At 36.3% G+C, this 15,024-nt stretch overlaps 1 protein-coding gene across 3 annotated transcripts in view; it reads left to right on the top strand.

The window, feature by feature from the left end:
* Positions 1–13,375, top strand: part of CPEB4 (cytoplasmic polyadenylation element binding protein 4) — an 80,171-nt gene extending 66,796 nt beyond the window's left edge. For 2 of the 3 annotated variants that reach the window (XM_012560124.2, XM_012560123.2), the window contains 6 exons: positions 746–919; positions 4,352–4,441; positions 4,808–4,926; positions 6,425–6,539; positions 7,702–7,883; positions 10,601–13,375. In XM_012560124.2, coding sequence (XP_012415578.1) covers positions 746–919; positions 4,352–4,441; positions 4,808–4,926; positions 6,425–6,539; positions 7,702–7,883; positions 10,601–10,828 — 908 coding nt within the window. In that variant the 3' untranslated portion in view covers positions 10,829–13,375. Of the gene's footprint in view, positions 1–745; positions 920–4,351; positions 4,442–4,807; positions 4,927–6,424; positions 6,540–7,701; positions 7,884–8,208; positions 9,458–10,600 lie in introns of those variants that run through there. The other variant, XM_023726495.1, reaches the window with a different exon arrangement.
* Positions 13,376–15,024: the final 1,649 nt, after the last annotated feature.

Below are 15,024 nucleotides of genomic sequence, written 5' to 3'. Positions count from 1 at the left end.
GTCAGGTAAATATGGGATGAATATTACCCACATTGGCATATCTGGTCTTTTCTGCTTGTATATTCTGGATAATGTGATTTGCAGACAGCAAATATAATGATAACTAGAGTTTAGAATTAGATAGCACCCTAAGGAAGCTGGTAATTACTCAACTAAAAGAAATATATCTGTAGCATGCCTAAAAAATCTTACGTTCTGTAAGACAAGACAGTGAAGTTGGGCTTTGATTATATCCCATTAGTTGAGGTAAATTAAGATGCATGGTTACTTTAAAAAGTAGACTTGTTCATTTTAAGTATGTTTTTGGAGGAGAATTTGCAGACTATATTATTTAATCTTAAAGAAGTTTAACTGATCTAGTGCCTTATAGCCAAATGTAATACTTAGTGTACATATATAGGTTGCCAATGGCCATAGGGCCTGCCAAGGCAGTGCAGTCTGCTGCCAACTGCTTTCAAGAGTGCTGTCTCCTACTGTACTTCCATTTCACCTTGCTGAAGTTTATGGATGCCACTCGGATATTTGAGCAGCCCTGTATTTAACCGTGCACTTTCTCTATGACTCAGTTGGGACTTTTTAAGGGGATGGGAACTCAAGAGCATATCTAAGTGATCCTATTTGTTATTCAGTGAGAAAAATAAAAGCTGTCCTTTTATTGAATCTGTGGTTTCCTTGTTCCTTGAGCGTGATAATCAATGTCCGGGAATATTTTCTGTGAGCTTTTTTTTCTTGCTTTTTGTTTTAGGTCAGTCGTCACTGTTTCCAATGGAAGATGGATTCTTGGATGATGGCCGTGGGGATCAACCTCTTCATAGTGGCCTGGGTTCACCTCACTGCTTCACTCACCAGAATGGGGAAAGAGTGGAACGATACTCTCGCAAGGTGTTTGTGGGCGGATTGCCTCCTGACATTGATGAAGGTATATTTGGAAAGAACTGTTTATAGCATGGTGCCTGCCGTGTGGCACAGTAACTCAGAGAGAGTGGTTGCTGTTATTATAGTAATGATCTTATCTGGCTCCAGGTATTCAGTCTTGATTGCTTGGGTCGCTTTGTCCTATCATATATGATTAGTTCACAGAAGGAAGGGGAACAGAACTGTGGGAACCAACTGAAGTGAATGATCAGACAAGTGAAAAAGAGTAAACTTTATTGGGAAAATTTCCCAAGGAGTCTATGGTTGTGGGCAGGATAGCTTTGCATGTATGTATATGCTTACTACATTGGCCAAATTCAAGTTATGTATTTTTCTATTTCTTTCCTGCCTTTATTGAGTGCGCATAAATGCATAGTTAATTGTTTAAAAGTTTAAAACGCTAGATTAAACATGAACTTCTGAAAAACATAGTCTACATTTTACCACAAGAAAGGGAATCCTAAGAGTTATATCATTTTGTATTTTTTTATCCCATCAAATATTTACATGCTTTCCAAATGCCACACACTACTCTTAGGCTTGTTTATAGTGGTAAACTAGATAAAAGGTCCCTGCTCGAATAGAATTTTCATTCTAGTGAGGGTAGGCAAGTAAAAAAAACTTGTAAGCATGCAAGAAAATATCAGGGAATAGTGTTGAAAAGAAAGCTTGGTGATGTGATACAGAGACTCAGGGAGACTTAGTTTAGCGATTGAGAGAAGCCTCTGAGGATGAGCTGAAACCTAAATATTGAGAGAGAAAGGAAAAAAAAAACCTTGCCATGGAGTTGATTTTAACTCATAGTGACCCTGTAGGACAGAGTAGAACTGCCCTATAGGATTTCCAAGGCCGTACTCTTCACGTAAACAGACGGCCACATCTTTGTCCTGAGGAACAGCTGGTGGGTTTGAACCGCTGCCCTTTCGGCTAGCGTCCAAGCGCTTAACCACTGTGCCACCAGGGCTCCTAAATATTCAGAAGGAGCCAGCCATGCAAAGATTGAGAGGACTAGTTGTGCAGGAATATTCTCTTCATTTGTGGAGATAAGACTTAAAGAGATTCAGGTGACCCTAATAAAAATTAAAGTGTCAGTATCAGACCTTGTAGCAAGTATATACTCTTGGTTGCTTTTTTTCCTAATTTATTTTGCATTGATTTTTACAATGAAAATGGAAACACACCAATTCTTTAAAAATGTGTAAGGCCTCTAATGCAGGATGGTTTAATAACTTCCCATTTAGACTGAGATCAAGCTTATGGAGCCACTCTATTTTCCTTATGATGATCAATCTTTTGGAAGGTTGAGATGAAATTAGTTTCAAAAAGCCAAAGGCTGAAGTAAATTCAGGGTTTTTTGTGACTATAAAATGTCTTGGTGGAAACTACGCTGAAATTTCAGGCTAGACTGACTCAATATCCACACTACCCTGACACAGCAGAGCTTGTATCCTGGGCTGTCCATCCTGGTCAGGATCTTGTGCCCCTCTACTCAACCTGCGGGTGTTGCCTTCTACTTTGTTTGGTTGGAATCTTCACTTTATTTACTGTTGTGGAATCTAGGTTATTTGACCCTTTAAGGTCAAATCTTAGGCATTCTTGAGTCCCAGGTGATCTTTGATGAGTAAATAGTATGTTTGCATACAAAAAGAGGAAAGAAGAGGCTATTTTATCTGACCTTGGCTGGGATAAACTTCTACTCTGGCCTAGATAGTCTATCCTTTTGGAAAATTACTAAGCAATCTTAAATGGCATAAAGCACAGTTCCTACAATTCTGAAAGGCACAGGTAATTTTGACTTACTTGGCAGAGGAGTTGGTTTAAACTGAACAAAACTAATGGGTATTGTGATAGTCACCTTGCTTTCTTTTTAAGACCAAGTATGTTGATAAGTCAGCAATTTAGGCGTACAGGCCTTTTTACTGTAATGTAAAATATACTTTCCTGAAAAATACTGTGTTCTGCAGAATTGTGTGCTAACAATTACAGGGTTTATGGAGAAAACAGGGTTAGAGACAGATCACTAAAATCTAATAAACTTTGTACCCAGGTTTATAGAGAAAACAGGGTTAGAGGCAGATCACTAAAATCTAATAAACTTTGTACCCGAAGCACTAACGAAAATGAGAATTAGTACCTTACAGAGAACTTGGACAATTCAGGCAAGCAGCTCAGCGGAATTGAAGACTGTCTCCAGGCATACTAAAAATGTACAAAACCAATAGAGTAGAAAGCTGGCTGTAAGCTTGGAGACAGTGCAAGTGGAAGTGGATCTCTGAGCCCCCAAGAACTGCCCCATAGGGTTTAATCTTTACAGAAGCAGACTGTCACATCTTTCTCCCTCGGAGAGGCTGGTGGGTTTGAACTGCTGATTTAGTTAGCAGCTGAGCCCTTAACCACTGTACCACTAAGGCTCCTTTGCCTGGAGATACACCCATTGCCGTCAAGTCAATTCTGACTCATTGATAGAAGCTTACAAAGCTGGGGAGTACACAGCCCTGGTTGCTGTGCTCATTTTTAATTTTCTTAAAATAGAAGTGGGAGCGCTTCTGCCTGTGCATCAGACAAGCTGAAGGCTTTTTCCTTTGCTGACGAAGGTTATAATTCTGTTCCCACTAGTGCTAGCTCACCTTGCCTAGGAGAAGTCATTTATGAACCAGTACAACTTCCACATTATACTCACACAAGCTAAACAGTACTATAGAAACAGATGTTGTAGCAGAACAGATTGTACTGATTTATTTCACAATTTGAGAGAGATGAAAACAATTTTACCAGACTGGAATTTGAACATTTTTTTCCCATCTCTTCTTTTCCATTCCTTTATCCCACCCTACACCCAGTTCTTGTCTACAAGTGCTTACCTACTTTTTCCTGTAGTCTACTCATTACTTGTTAAAATATATATTGCAGCATAATTTGTATCATTTAAATAATAAAATATGATCAGACCTTCCCTTCAAATTTTCCTTCTCTTTCCATTCCATCTTCCCTTCCTTCCCCTTCCCGGGTAGATTTGGAATCCACTGGTGGGCACACAGCAACATTGGTATTACTGTTGATTGCCTGATTGGAAGGGTTATATGATGGTATATAGGGGAGTAGCCTTGCTTTAAACAGTTACAAACAGTTGTGTTTTGGAGTTATGGGTATCATGTCAGAAGAAGATTATAGATGGATGGATGGATGGATGGATAGATGGATAGACGATTGGATGCAAGCGGTGGGCGGGGGAGAAGAAGGGGAATAAAGATGGAAGAAAGTGAAGGAGCTAATGGGCAAAATGTTCATAGTTGGGAGAATCTAGATGATGAAGATACAAGAGTTCTTTGTACTGTTTTCGTAAATAGTAGGTTTGAAACCATTTTTTTAAAAACTACTTCCATAAAATGATCATTAAAATATATAAATCTCCTTTTTTTGCTTTGTTGTTCATTAGATGAGATCACAGCTAGTTTTCGTCGCTTTGGCCCTTTGATTGTGGATTGGCCTCATAAAGCAGAGAGCAAATCCTATTTTCCTCCTAAAGGTAATTCTTAAGATTCAATGTACATGTACTTTTGTCCCTACAAAAGAAGTGTTTAATATTTAGACTTTTCATAAATGTTTGCCGTCATTGTAAAATTTTTCATTGTTAAACTTATATTTTCCTAAATGCCTCTTTAAAATTTCTACCTTATATGCTTTTAATCAAATCAATTTTACTTTAAAAGATGTTTCAAGCTGCTATCAAAATGAACTATATGTTAATATTATCAGATTGTTTTGTGTGACTGTTAAGGGATTTTTTTTGTTGTTAATTTTTTCTTCCTCAGTTTTAGTTCATGCTTCCTTTCCCCAGAAAAATTGCAAAAAAAGAAAAACATATAAGTCTTTTCTTCCCTTTTTTCCTCAGGTTATGCATTCCTGCTGTTTCAAGATGAAAGCTCTGTTCAGGCTCTCATTGATGCATGTATTGAAGAAGATGGCAAACTCTACCTGTGTGTATCAAGTCCCACTATCAAGGATAAGCCAGTAAGTGCCGTCTAGCATGAAAACAGTTTCTTTTTTTGCCTCCATCCATCTACGTTGTTTGAAACACCCACAAATATCTTCATGTGTCTGGTGTACTTAATTGACACATTTGTAAGAAGAATTCAAATAAAAATGTATTAAGTTTTACTGTTGTTGCTAAGCTTCTAACATTGACATTCTGTATATTTGTGGATATTATTTTGACATTGACTATTTGACTAGTTAAAATATTGGTGAATTTTTACTATTAAAAGACTTCACTTGATAGTACATTTGATGAAGTAGCTGAATTTTCTCTGAATGGTGGGATTCAAATCACAAACATATATATGTCTTTCTTTCTCTGTCTTCTTTTTGATCAGTATGTTACCCAGTACTATTCTTAACTGTTTGCATATGGTACTATCCCAAAGTGGAGTGCAGTATGTATATATACATACAAGTAAATTACATATTGGTGGGGTTTTTTTTTTGTTTTTTGTTTTTTTTTTTTTTGGTAGGGGGTGTTTATCATAAAATTTAGTCTTTAGGAAGAGTAGCAGCTGGCCTGTTTCAAGAAATCTGGCAAGTCAACAACTTATTTATTACCACTCAGCCAGCACCTGGGATACAGTGCAGACTGTACCCATCAGTGTGCCCCACTCAAGCGATAATTCTTGGAGCCCTTTTGTGTCCTGGGTTTGTCTAGGCCAAAAAGTCTTCTAAGAGTTTCTGTGACCTGGACTCTTTTCACTTCACTTGTTTATGTTCTCTGCCAGTCCTCAGTCCCCATAGATACTGGAATTGGGGACCTTTAGCCTAGGACTTTGTGTGCATACTGGGGATACTGTCAACCCATAGCCTTTGGCGTGGGTATTTATAACAATTAATAAACACAAGCCATTTAAAATAAGGGTACATGATTCTTGACTGACTGAGCTAATAGACATACGGAAATGTTTATCATAAAATTAACTATTGAAAATACCAGTACTTTTACTTTGAAATGCTTTTCAAAATATGCAGCAGCTCTATTAGTCTCAGGAATAGTTTGCATTTCCTAGACATGCACTGACTGGGCACACAATCTTAGTTTACCTAACACTGAACGTGGGGTTGCCGTGAGTCAGCAGCTGGCATGCTGATTAGCAGCAGATACCATGCTTAATTTAAATTACATGGATGTTGGGGGGTTGGGTAGGCTAGAGGCACAGATAAGCTGAAAAACAGCTAATTAACTTACAGATATGCTTTTAATGCTGATTTAGTGATTTAGCTTATAACAGGCAATTAAATTGAACTTTCCATCTTGTTTTCAGTTTGCACTTGAAAATGGAATAAAAGTTGAGATACACTATTTTTAAGTCTTTCCTAACTTTACAAAGCTGCATTGATTTTCTAGTGACATGATTATTGCTCTTAAAAATAAAATATTTTGTAATAATTTTTAACTCCTTTCCTTCCCCCATAAATTGTGTCTGTATTGAGAATGATACATTTCCATTTGCACCCTCCTTAGGTACAGATTCGGCCTTGGAATCTCAGTGACAGTGACTTTGTGATGGACGGTTCACAGCCCCTTGATCCACGAAAAACTATATTTGTTGGTGGTGTTCCTCGACCATTACGAGCTGGTATGATTAAACAAACAAACAAAAATCCTGGCTATCCTTTAGCATAAGAAATATAGAGATTTTCAAGAAAAATTCTCCAGAAGTATTTTGAGTTAATGTCTAAAAGAGTTCTAGAAGTGTCTGGGTTTGAATTCATGTGCTCTGCTCCCAGTTAATAGTTGAGTGACCTTGGACAAATTACTTAATTTATCTAATTTTCAGTTTCCTCATCTGTCAGATGGAGTAATAAGTGTATCTACTTTACATTTGTTCTGAGGATTAAATGAGATAACCAATGCAAAGTGCTTAGTGTCTCGTAATGTTAATCACCACCAGTCTCATCATTGTCTGAAAACAAAAATCCTTCAAGAATAAAGATTTATCGAGATGCGCAGTGTTTGTTTCCCACGTCCTCATTTGCTAGACAGCTATTTACTGAGCTCTGAAGTTTAACAGAGTTCTCGGTAGAGCATCGTGTTTTTAGAGTGATACTTAAAGAAGAAATTATATCCCCAACTTCAAGCAATTTGAGGTGTAATAGTATAAATGAGAAAAAAGCATTAAGTGAGCCAGAATTCAGTTTCAGAATGTAAAATTGAATAGAAAAGAAGATGCATCATTATTTCACGTTTTTATATGAAAAATTGGTAAGTAGCTAGACTGTGGGAAAGGTAACATGGTTTTTGATGGAGATAAGTTAGAAGGGCCCCCAAACAAGAGTCTACCCATCAGTTTTCTTTGGAATGATTGACCTATTTTATGTAAAAGAGTACAGTTCAATTAATTATTCATTTTAAGCAATACATTGTTAGCTGGTAAATACATGGTGGCATCAGGGTGTAGAGCAGACAAACCTGTGTGCCAAGCCCAGCTATGTTACTTAACAATCTGTAACTTTGGACAGATTGATCATCCTCTCTGTGCCTCAGTTTCCTCAGGAGATTACCTACTTCCTAGGTTTATTGTGAGATTAAAAGAAGACACACATGTAAAACACGTAGCAGAACCCCTGCCCATAGTTAAAAGACTAGCACAATGGACGATTGGTTACAGTAATTTTGATGTTAATAATCATTATAATGAAGTGAGTTCAGAGTACAGATGAGCTGCCTTTGATGAAACCTTTAATGAGCCAAATGAATTTTCCTGCTTTCAAATATCCTTTTGCTCCTTTCTTATTTAGTGGAGCTTGCAATGATAATGGATCGGCTGTATGGAGGTGTGTGCTATGCTGGGATTGATACTGACCCTGAGCTAAAATACCCAAAAGGAGCTGGGCGAGTTGCATTCTCTAACCAACAGAGTTACATAGCTGCTATCAGTGCCCGCTTTGTTCAGCTGCAGCATGGAGAGATAGATAAACGGGTAAGTCCTAGGCTACACTCTGGGAAAGTTCTAGAAATGGTCCTCTAAATGAATCATTACCAAGATTGGAATGAGGGAATTGTGTATGAAAATAAATTGACAGCTGACAATTATGCCTGTAGGGACAAGTGTTCACTCTATGATACACAAATCTAAGAATTTCCTATGAATTCATTTTATCTCTGAGTAGCCTAACCAAAACACTATAATCAGTTTACTTAGGAGTCAGTTTAATCTCTCCTAAACTGTCACCTCTGTCCCTTCACTTAATCGGTTAGGCAGTCGTTGATTAAGTATTTACTGAATCTTTTGTTCTGTGTTATAGGGGGTATACAAACACGAATGCTCTTCAGATCTCCTGAACTTTTTATTTAAATTCTGGGACATCATGAATACGTCAGCAAGCTCTGTTTTCCAGTGCACTCTAACATAAGATTGAATAAATTCACTTCCAGGACTACATCTCTTATAAATCTTCCATTGTCATATATTTAGTAGAAGAAATCATAATCTTCATTTTTAGTCAGTACTACCACCTGAAATTAGGTAGTAATAGTTAGCATTATCTTCAGTACTTTTACATTCTTCTTTGTTGAATTTATCCTCTGAAATACAAGGCTGGATTAACTTCGAAGACAGCTCTTTCCTCTGTTTCCCAATGCATTGTATTTAAAACTGCGGGTTCCATTGTGTGTGTTTCTTTGCATCCATAGATTTATTTCTTATCTTTGGGTTTCATATATTCAACAAGTTTTAATGCCTAGGACAAATCAGATACTGTAGTAGATTTTAGGGAGTAAGAGAGTAAATAAGAAGTCCCTGTCCTCAAGAGTTTATGCTCAAGTAGATAGAACTGTACCCCTACTAGTACTACCCAGAGTGTAGCCTGTGAACTGGCTGCCAGTCATCAAACTATTCCTAGTTTGTGGTGAGATAAAGAATTTACCCAAGAATGTGAAATCAGCTAGGTTACTAAGCCCAGTGTTTAGTTCAGCTGACATTTTTTTTTATAGACTTCTTGATGAAGGAAGCAATGCATTGATATTTATTCTGGTGTAAACTCCTTATTTCATGGCACACTGGCATTTTCATTAGCACTGACTTTGCTATGCAGCCCTGGGGCATCTTGCTTTAAAAAAATTATTTATTAATGGATTATATTCTGGTATTCTCAATTTGAGATGTAGAAACTATCAGGCAGTAGTGATTTACACTTACTGCTTGTGTTTCATGTCATGTATAGTTTACTTCAGTGGCAGTAAAAAAAGATAAGACAATAGTGGTCATCCTACTATACTCTATATTAAAGAGAAAGGTATATATTGTATTATAAACATGGCAGGGGGAAAGATTAGGTACAGTATACTTAATATGCCTACTTATTTTTTATTTACACTGAAAGGTATCAACATTTGTGTAAGCACTTCCTCCTGCTTCACTCCAACATAAGTTTTAGAGTTGTGAGGTTGTCCACACCCCATTGCCATCGAGTTGATTCCAACTCACAGCTACCCTATAGGACAGAGTAGAATTGCCCCATAGGGTTTCCAGGGCTATAATCTTTATGGAAGCAGAGTGCCATACCTTTCTCCCATGGAGCGGCTGGTGGGTTCGAATCACTGACCTTTCGGTTAGCAGCTGAGCGCTTAACCACTGTGACACCAGGGCTCCTTGTTGTGAGGTTAGTCATTAGAAATTCAGACCCATTTTGTGCTCCTCTGCCATTAAATCCTTTGATCAGTGTTCTTGCCACTCTGTAGGAGTGGTCTGGGGGCCAGGAGCCTAATGCTTTAGTTATGTCCCCTGTTCCTGGTCTTCCATGTCACTTCTCCTTTTGTTCCTGGCTAACCTTTGTCAGGACTCCTTGTCTCAACTGGATGACACCAGTGGTAGTGGTAGCCTGGTGTAAGGGAGTTGCAACCAGGAGTCTCTCCAAGACTAAAAATAACCAACTCTTTTCTAGCTGGTGAATTAATAGCAAAGTTATTTTTAACGCTTAAGAGGCTCAAATGACAGGCTGGCCTATTGAATACTGGAACAGGCCCAGTTTTAAAAGTTCACCTCTGACTTTTAGACCTAAGTAAACCATTCTTATTGACAAAGAACAAAAGCAAGGTTTTAGGTTGTGAGTACTGTGGCTGCATCTTGCTTCCCCAGAGTTCCAGGTTTGTGATTATAACCCAAGCTGTGTATGCTATAATAGGAACCATGTCCCAGACTTTGTTACAGCTCAGAAGCTGGGGACACAGAAGTCAGGCATCATCCCACAGATTTGAATATCAAACTGCTGTTTTATGGAATTTGTGAGCTCTTAGTTGGTTTAAGTTATCATTCCACTTGTGACAAAAATCTGGATCCACTAAATAAAATGACGGTTTGCCTCTGAAAAATCTCCTGTAGGTTCAGTCTCATAACATTCTAGCCTAAACAACTGGATTCATTTAATGATTTCTGGGAGAATCCTTTTTTTTCCTTTGAAAATGTTTCTTAAATAAAACAAAAATGTAGAAATGATAGGTATAAAGAGCTTACCAGGTTGTCAAAAGAAGGACTGTCTCATCTTCAGTAAATTAATTATGGTCCCTTCTTCCTTTTTGGGCACCTTGGCACAGATTCATTCAGACAGTGGGTGGAAATATACAGATACGGTAACTACTGCCTGGTCCAGTCACTGAGAAATGTCAACTCCCCCCTTTTTTCTCTTGTTTTGATTGCAGGTGGAAGTTAAGCCATATGTCTTGGATGATCAGCTGTGTGATGAATGTCAGGGGGCCCGTTGCGGGGGAAAATTTGCTCCATTTTTCTGTGCTAATGTTACCTGTCTGCAGTATTACTGTGAATATTGCTGGGCTGCTATCCATTCTCGCGCTGGCAGGGAATTCCACAAGCCCCTGGTGAAGGAAGGTGGTGACCGCCCTCGGCATATTTCATTCCGCTGGAACTAAAGGATAACTACAGTGCTCATTTTCAGGCCTCAGAATAAGTGCACTCTTCTGTTAATTCTGACCCCTTCCTCACCTCTCCACGCTGGCATGTCCTTTTGTAGCAGTCTGTAACTTAACAATAGTATAATGAGGAGAATGACCTATAATATAGGTGTTTTTGTAGATTCTTGTGTCCCTGAAAACAATATGAACTCCTTTTTTGTATTGCCATCATGTTGCATGAAAGTTTTATTTTCTTGGTTTGCTGGAGACCAAGAGGATCCAAAACTTCCTGCAACATTTTCTTAGAGGAGAGAGAGAAATATTAAAAGAGAAATGAAACAATAGAGTATTTTGGGTTTTTAATTAAATTATTGTTAATAATATAACATATAAGAATACTTTTATTAAAATAACCGTGCAACAGTAACACTACCAGTCTGTCCTGACACACAGTTTTCCCCCAGGGAAGTGCTTTTGCCTTTTCCTTTCTTTTCTTACCTCTTTTTCGTCTCTCTCTTTTTTTCATCCCCTTTTTATTCTTTTAACAGCAGTGGAGGAAGTTAACAATTATTAACAGGAAAGAGCATGTTAAAGCAAACAAGTGCATGAGCAAATTGAAGCAGCATTTTAATTAACTCGAAAGGTTTCGAGGCCGAATATAATTTCGTTATGCCTCAAAGATACTACTACATCAGGAAAAAAAAAAAAGTAGGCAGAGCTGGGTTTATTTTCTTTTAAACAATTTAAAAAACTCAGAATGTAAAAATTGGGTGGCGTTACTATTGAGGGGAGTGCACTTATTTATTATTCTTAAGCTTACTTATCTGGTCACAGCCCCAGAAACCTACCAAAGCTAGAATTAAGGACAACTGGTGGAAAAACTAGCATTTCCTCTCCTAAAGAACAGATACGTAAATCTTATTTTTGATGTTATATATAACTCTATATCCTAATTTACTAACACTCATCAGGTGTCAGCCTTTGCTCTCCATTTTGATGTTAAAAACAAACAGATCTAGAGATACCTCAAGGATATCATTTTTGATTTTGTGTTACAGTACACTTGTAGCCAAAACTGGAAGACAAAACCAATATACAAATTGGCTGCTGATTGGCATACTTTTTAGATTTGAGTTACTTTGGGTATCCTGTAATTTAGCTGTAACATAGAAAATGAAAAAAAAAAGTAGTTGCAAAGTGTTTTGCACTGTTGAACTAAGTAACTGTGTAAATCTGTGCAAAGGTACGTATGTTTATCTTACTCTTATAAAATAAAATAACATTACAGTTTCAGAACTTAGCATGGGACATAGTGTTTGAAGTGCCAACTTCATCAAGTAATGCATGCTTTATTATAAGTAAAATTCTAGCTTTGAAAGGCGTTATGTGCTGAACAGTATGCTTCAGGAGTAAATTTAAAATAGTCTCTTGAAGCCCTGGTCATGGAAATAACTTTTATTTTAATTGACAGTCTCTTATTAAATGCCCTATCCATCATGAAAAGGATTATTATTATCAGCGTGCAAAACATTAAAAAAAAACAAACTAGTGGCAATCTTGCTAGTTGTGCTACCTAACAGTACCATCTTGGATCCTTCAAAACCAAAGACTTGCCCCAGCACTGCTGTGGAACCACCTGGCTGATTACCCCTACTGATTCTCTTTAGAAAAGCAGTCCTTTATTAAATACAGGCTTTAATGAACTATACCTGTTAAGTTCCAAAGGTCAAAATGGAGGCATTTGCTGTCTAATAGTCAAAACACAGAAAAGGAGCTGCTTTTAAAGAATTCCCTGCAAATATTGGAAGCAGTCATGCGGATGGGATGGAGGGTGCTCTGGTGTAGCTGGTCAGGGACTTTTTTTTCTTTTCTCCTGAACTACATAATTCTAATTGGAATGTTCATTTGCCTCTTTTTCTTCTTTTAAACGCTTGTAGGTGGCTTGGGGTGTGCTATTGTGCTGTTCCTACTCAGTAAACAGGTGTGATGAGTTACATTACAAGAAATAACACTGTTTGAGAACTAGCTTTGAATAATAATTTTTCCCTTTGTACATGACCTGCTGAATTTCGGTACAGTGTTTTTGTAGCTAACTTATTTTGTCATGCACATAATGTATATTTGTTATGCACTACTTTTGTATATCTTGTTTTTCCAACAGTGAACATTTTTAGGCACACTTTTCACTGACGGGATATCTCTTTATGCAATACCTCAATTTTTCATATTGCAAAGAGTAGCTTTTTGTACTTTTATTACTGAGAGATCTTCATATACTTCATTTTTTAATATAAATAATTTTAATAAATTTTATTTTCTTATATTCTGCTTTTTATACATTTCAGTGCTCTGCATACATTTTAAATTATGAATGTTGTGCACTGGCAATGCTATTTTAGAGTCTGCAGAGAAGAGAAAGCATGTTGCTTAAACATCCTACCCCAACACCAGCTATTGGTGTACCTATAATTTAAGAAATAGTCTATGTAAAGTCACAAATTCATGGAAAAAAAATTCGCATGAAAATGACAGATAACACTGTAGTTCCTAAAAAAAAAAAAAAAAGCATAAGCATAGGGTAGAAATTTAAAATAACAAAATTGTCTACAGCTTCTTACTAAGTTTTTAAAATTATTCATAGTGCAGACATTTTTGGTGAATGTTTAGCCATTTTTAATATTAATAAATTGATGTTAAGTGTTTGATTCAGAGATGTCTGCTCTTTTAAATTATATATAAAGAAGAAAAAAAAATAGCCTGCTGTGGGACAGGTGTGTAATGTTAGTATGCATGACTAATGTAAGAAATTGTTATTCTACTAATATTTACTTGTGATTGTGTGACAAGCGTGTTTACAGATTATTTGGTTACACTTCAAAAGGGCATAAACAATTATTATCTACTACTCTGAACTTTATTGATTACATGTCCTTCAGATTACATGGGATTGTAGTTGGGAGTTACCATGTAACTCAAAACATAATTAACATGTAATTAGTTTACAGATTTTAGGGTATCACTTCAATTTACCAAGCATGTAGTTCTAGCGCACTAGCATGGCACCAGCCATGTACTTACAATGTAGTTACAGAGTAATTACATGGTTATTTTTGCAATGTAAAATAAAGTGTTTCTGATTATTTTCTATGTAAAGGAACCCTCTTCCCGCCCCTTCTGGTCCCCACGCTTTGGTATAATATATATACTTCTCCATACACAGACCTCTGCAGAATGCAAAATAAAACTTGCAGTGAATGAATTTAGCATTTTACGAGAGTGCTGTTGGAAAGACTTGATAATTCACCCCTTTTGTTTTGAAGAGTTGACTCTTCTGTTAAAAGGTGATTTAAAACTTGAATGTGATGAATTGTGGCAAGTTACCTTCAAGTTATGTGCAATACTTATTTCAAACTTTTGAAAGATCTTTGCAGTGTAATTCTTTGTTTTTAATTGCAGACATTTAAAAATGTCGTTTTCTACTGTTAAGAGTAATCCTCTTTCTTGCTGGTGTTTCTAAAGAAAAGAATCAGAAATCAATCTTTCTACTAATGTAAATTTGAGATTATTTTTAAAAAATGGAATAAAAGAGGTTTTGGTCATTTGCTTTATTTTATTATCTTATTTTAAAGCTACTGTGATTGATAGCCTTGTAAGAATTGGGACGATATTGTATTCAACTGTTTTATTTTTTATATTTTTAAAATTTAAAGTATAATTAGTTTTTATAATTTTCCTCAGATTTTTGTTATATTTTTTGGAAGTGAAACTTTTAGCAAGTGGGTGTCTAGTTTTTACTAATCCCTAATTTTTTTTTCCAGTGTATTGCTCATATTATCAGAAGGAAAAGTTATTTAAGTATGTCAGTTAATTGTACTACTTGGCTGAATTTCCATATAGTTTTTACTGTGTATGGGGAGGTTGTAGTATTTATTATAGCATTTTAAATAAGGGTAATTCATTTTTTATTAAAGTCATTTTCACGTTAAGTTCCTATTTTTGTATGTTCTACTCTTAAGTTATATAACACAGTTCCTTTTTTAAAAGAGTTCATTTGTTGAAGTGCTAGTGGAAAATTAATGTTATTAAATAGTTTGCAAATGACTATTTATACCAGTATGCATATAATTTTTAAATATTTGTAATGTGAGATGTTGAATGAATAAAACTTTTAACTCAGATTTCTTTTAATATACTTGTTTATTTTCAACATAAGT

Source organism: Trichechus manatus, unplaced genomic scaffold, assembly GCF_000243295.1.
Source record: "Trichechus manatus latirostris isolate Lorelei unplaced genomic scaffold, TriManLat1.0 scaffold00011, whole genome shotgun sequence".
Lineage (NCBI taxonomy): Eukaryota > Metazoa > Chordata > Mammalia > Sirenia > Trichechidae > Trichechus > Trichechus manatus.
This window is presented reverse-complemented; position numbering and strand designations above follow the sequence as displayed.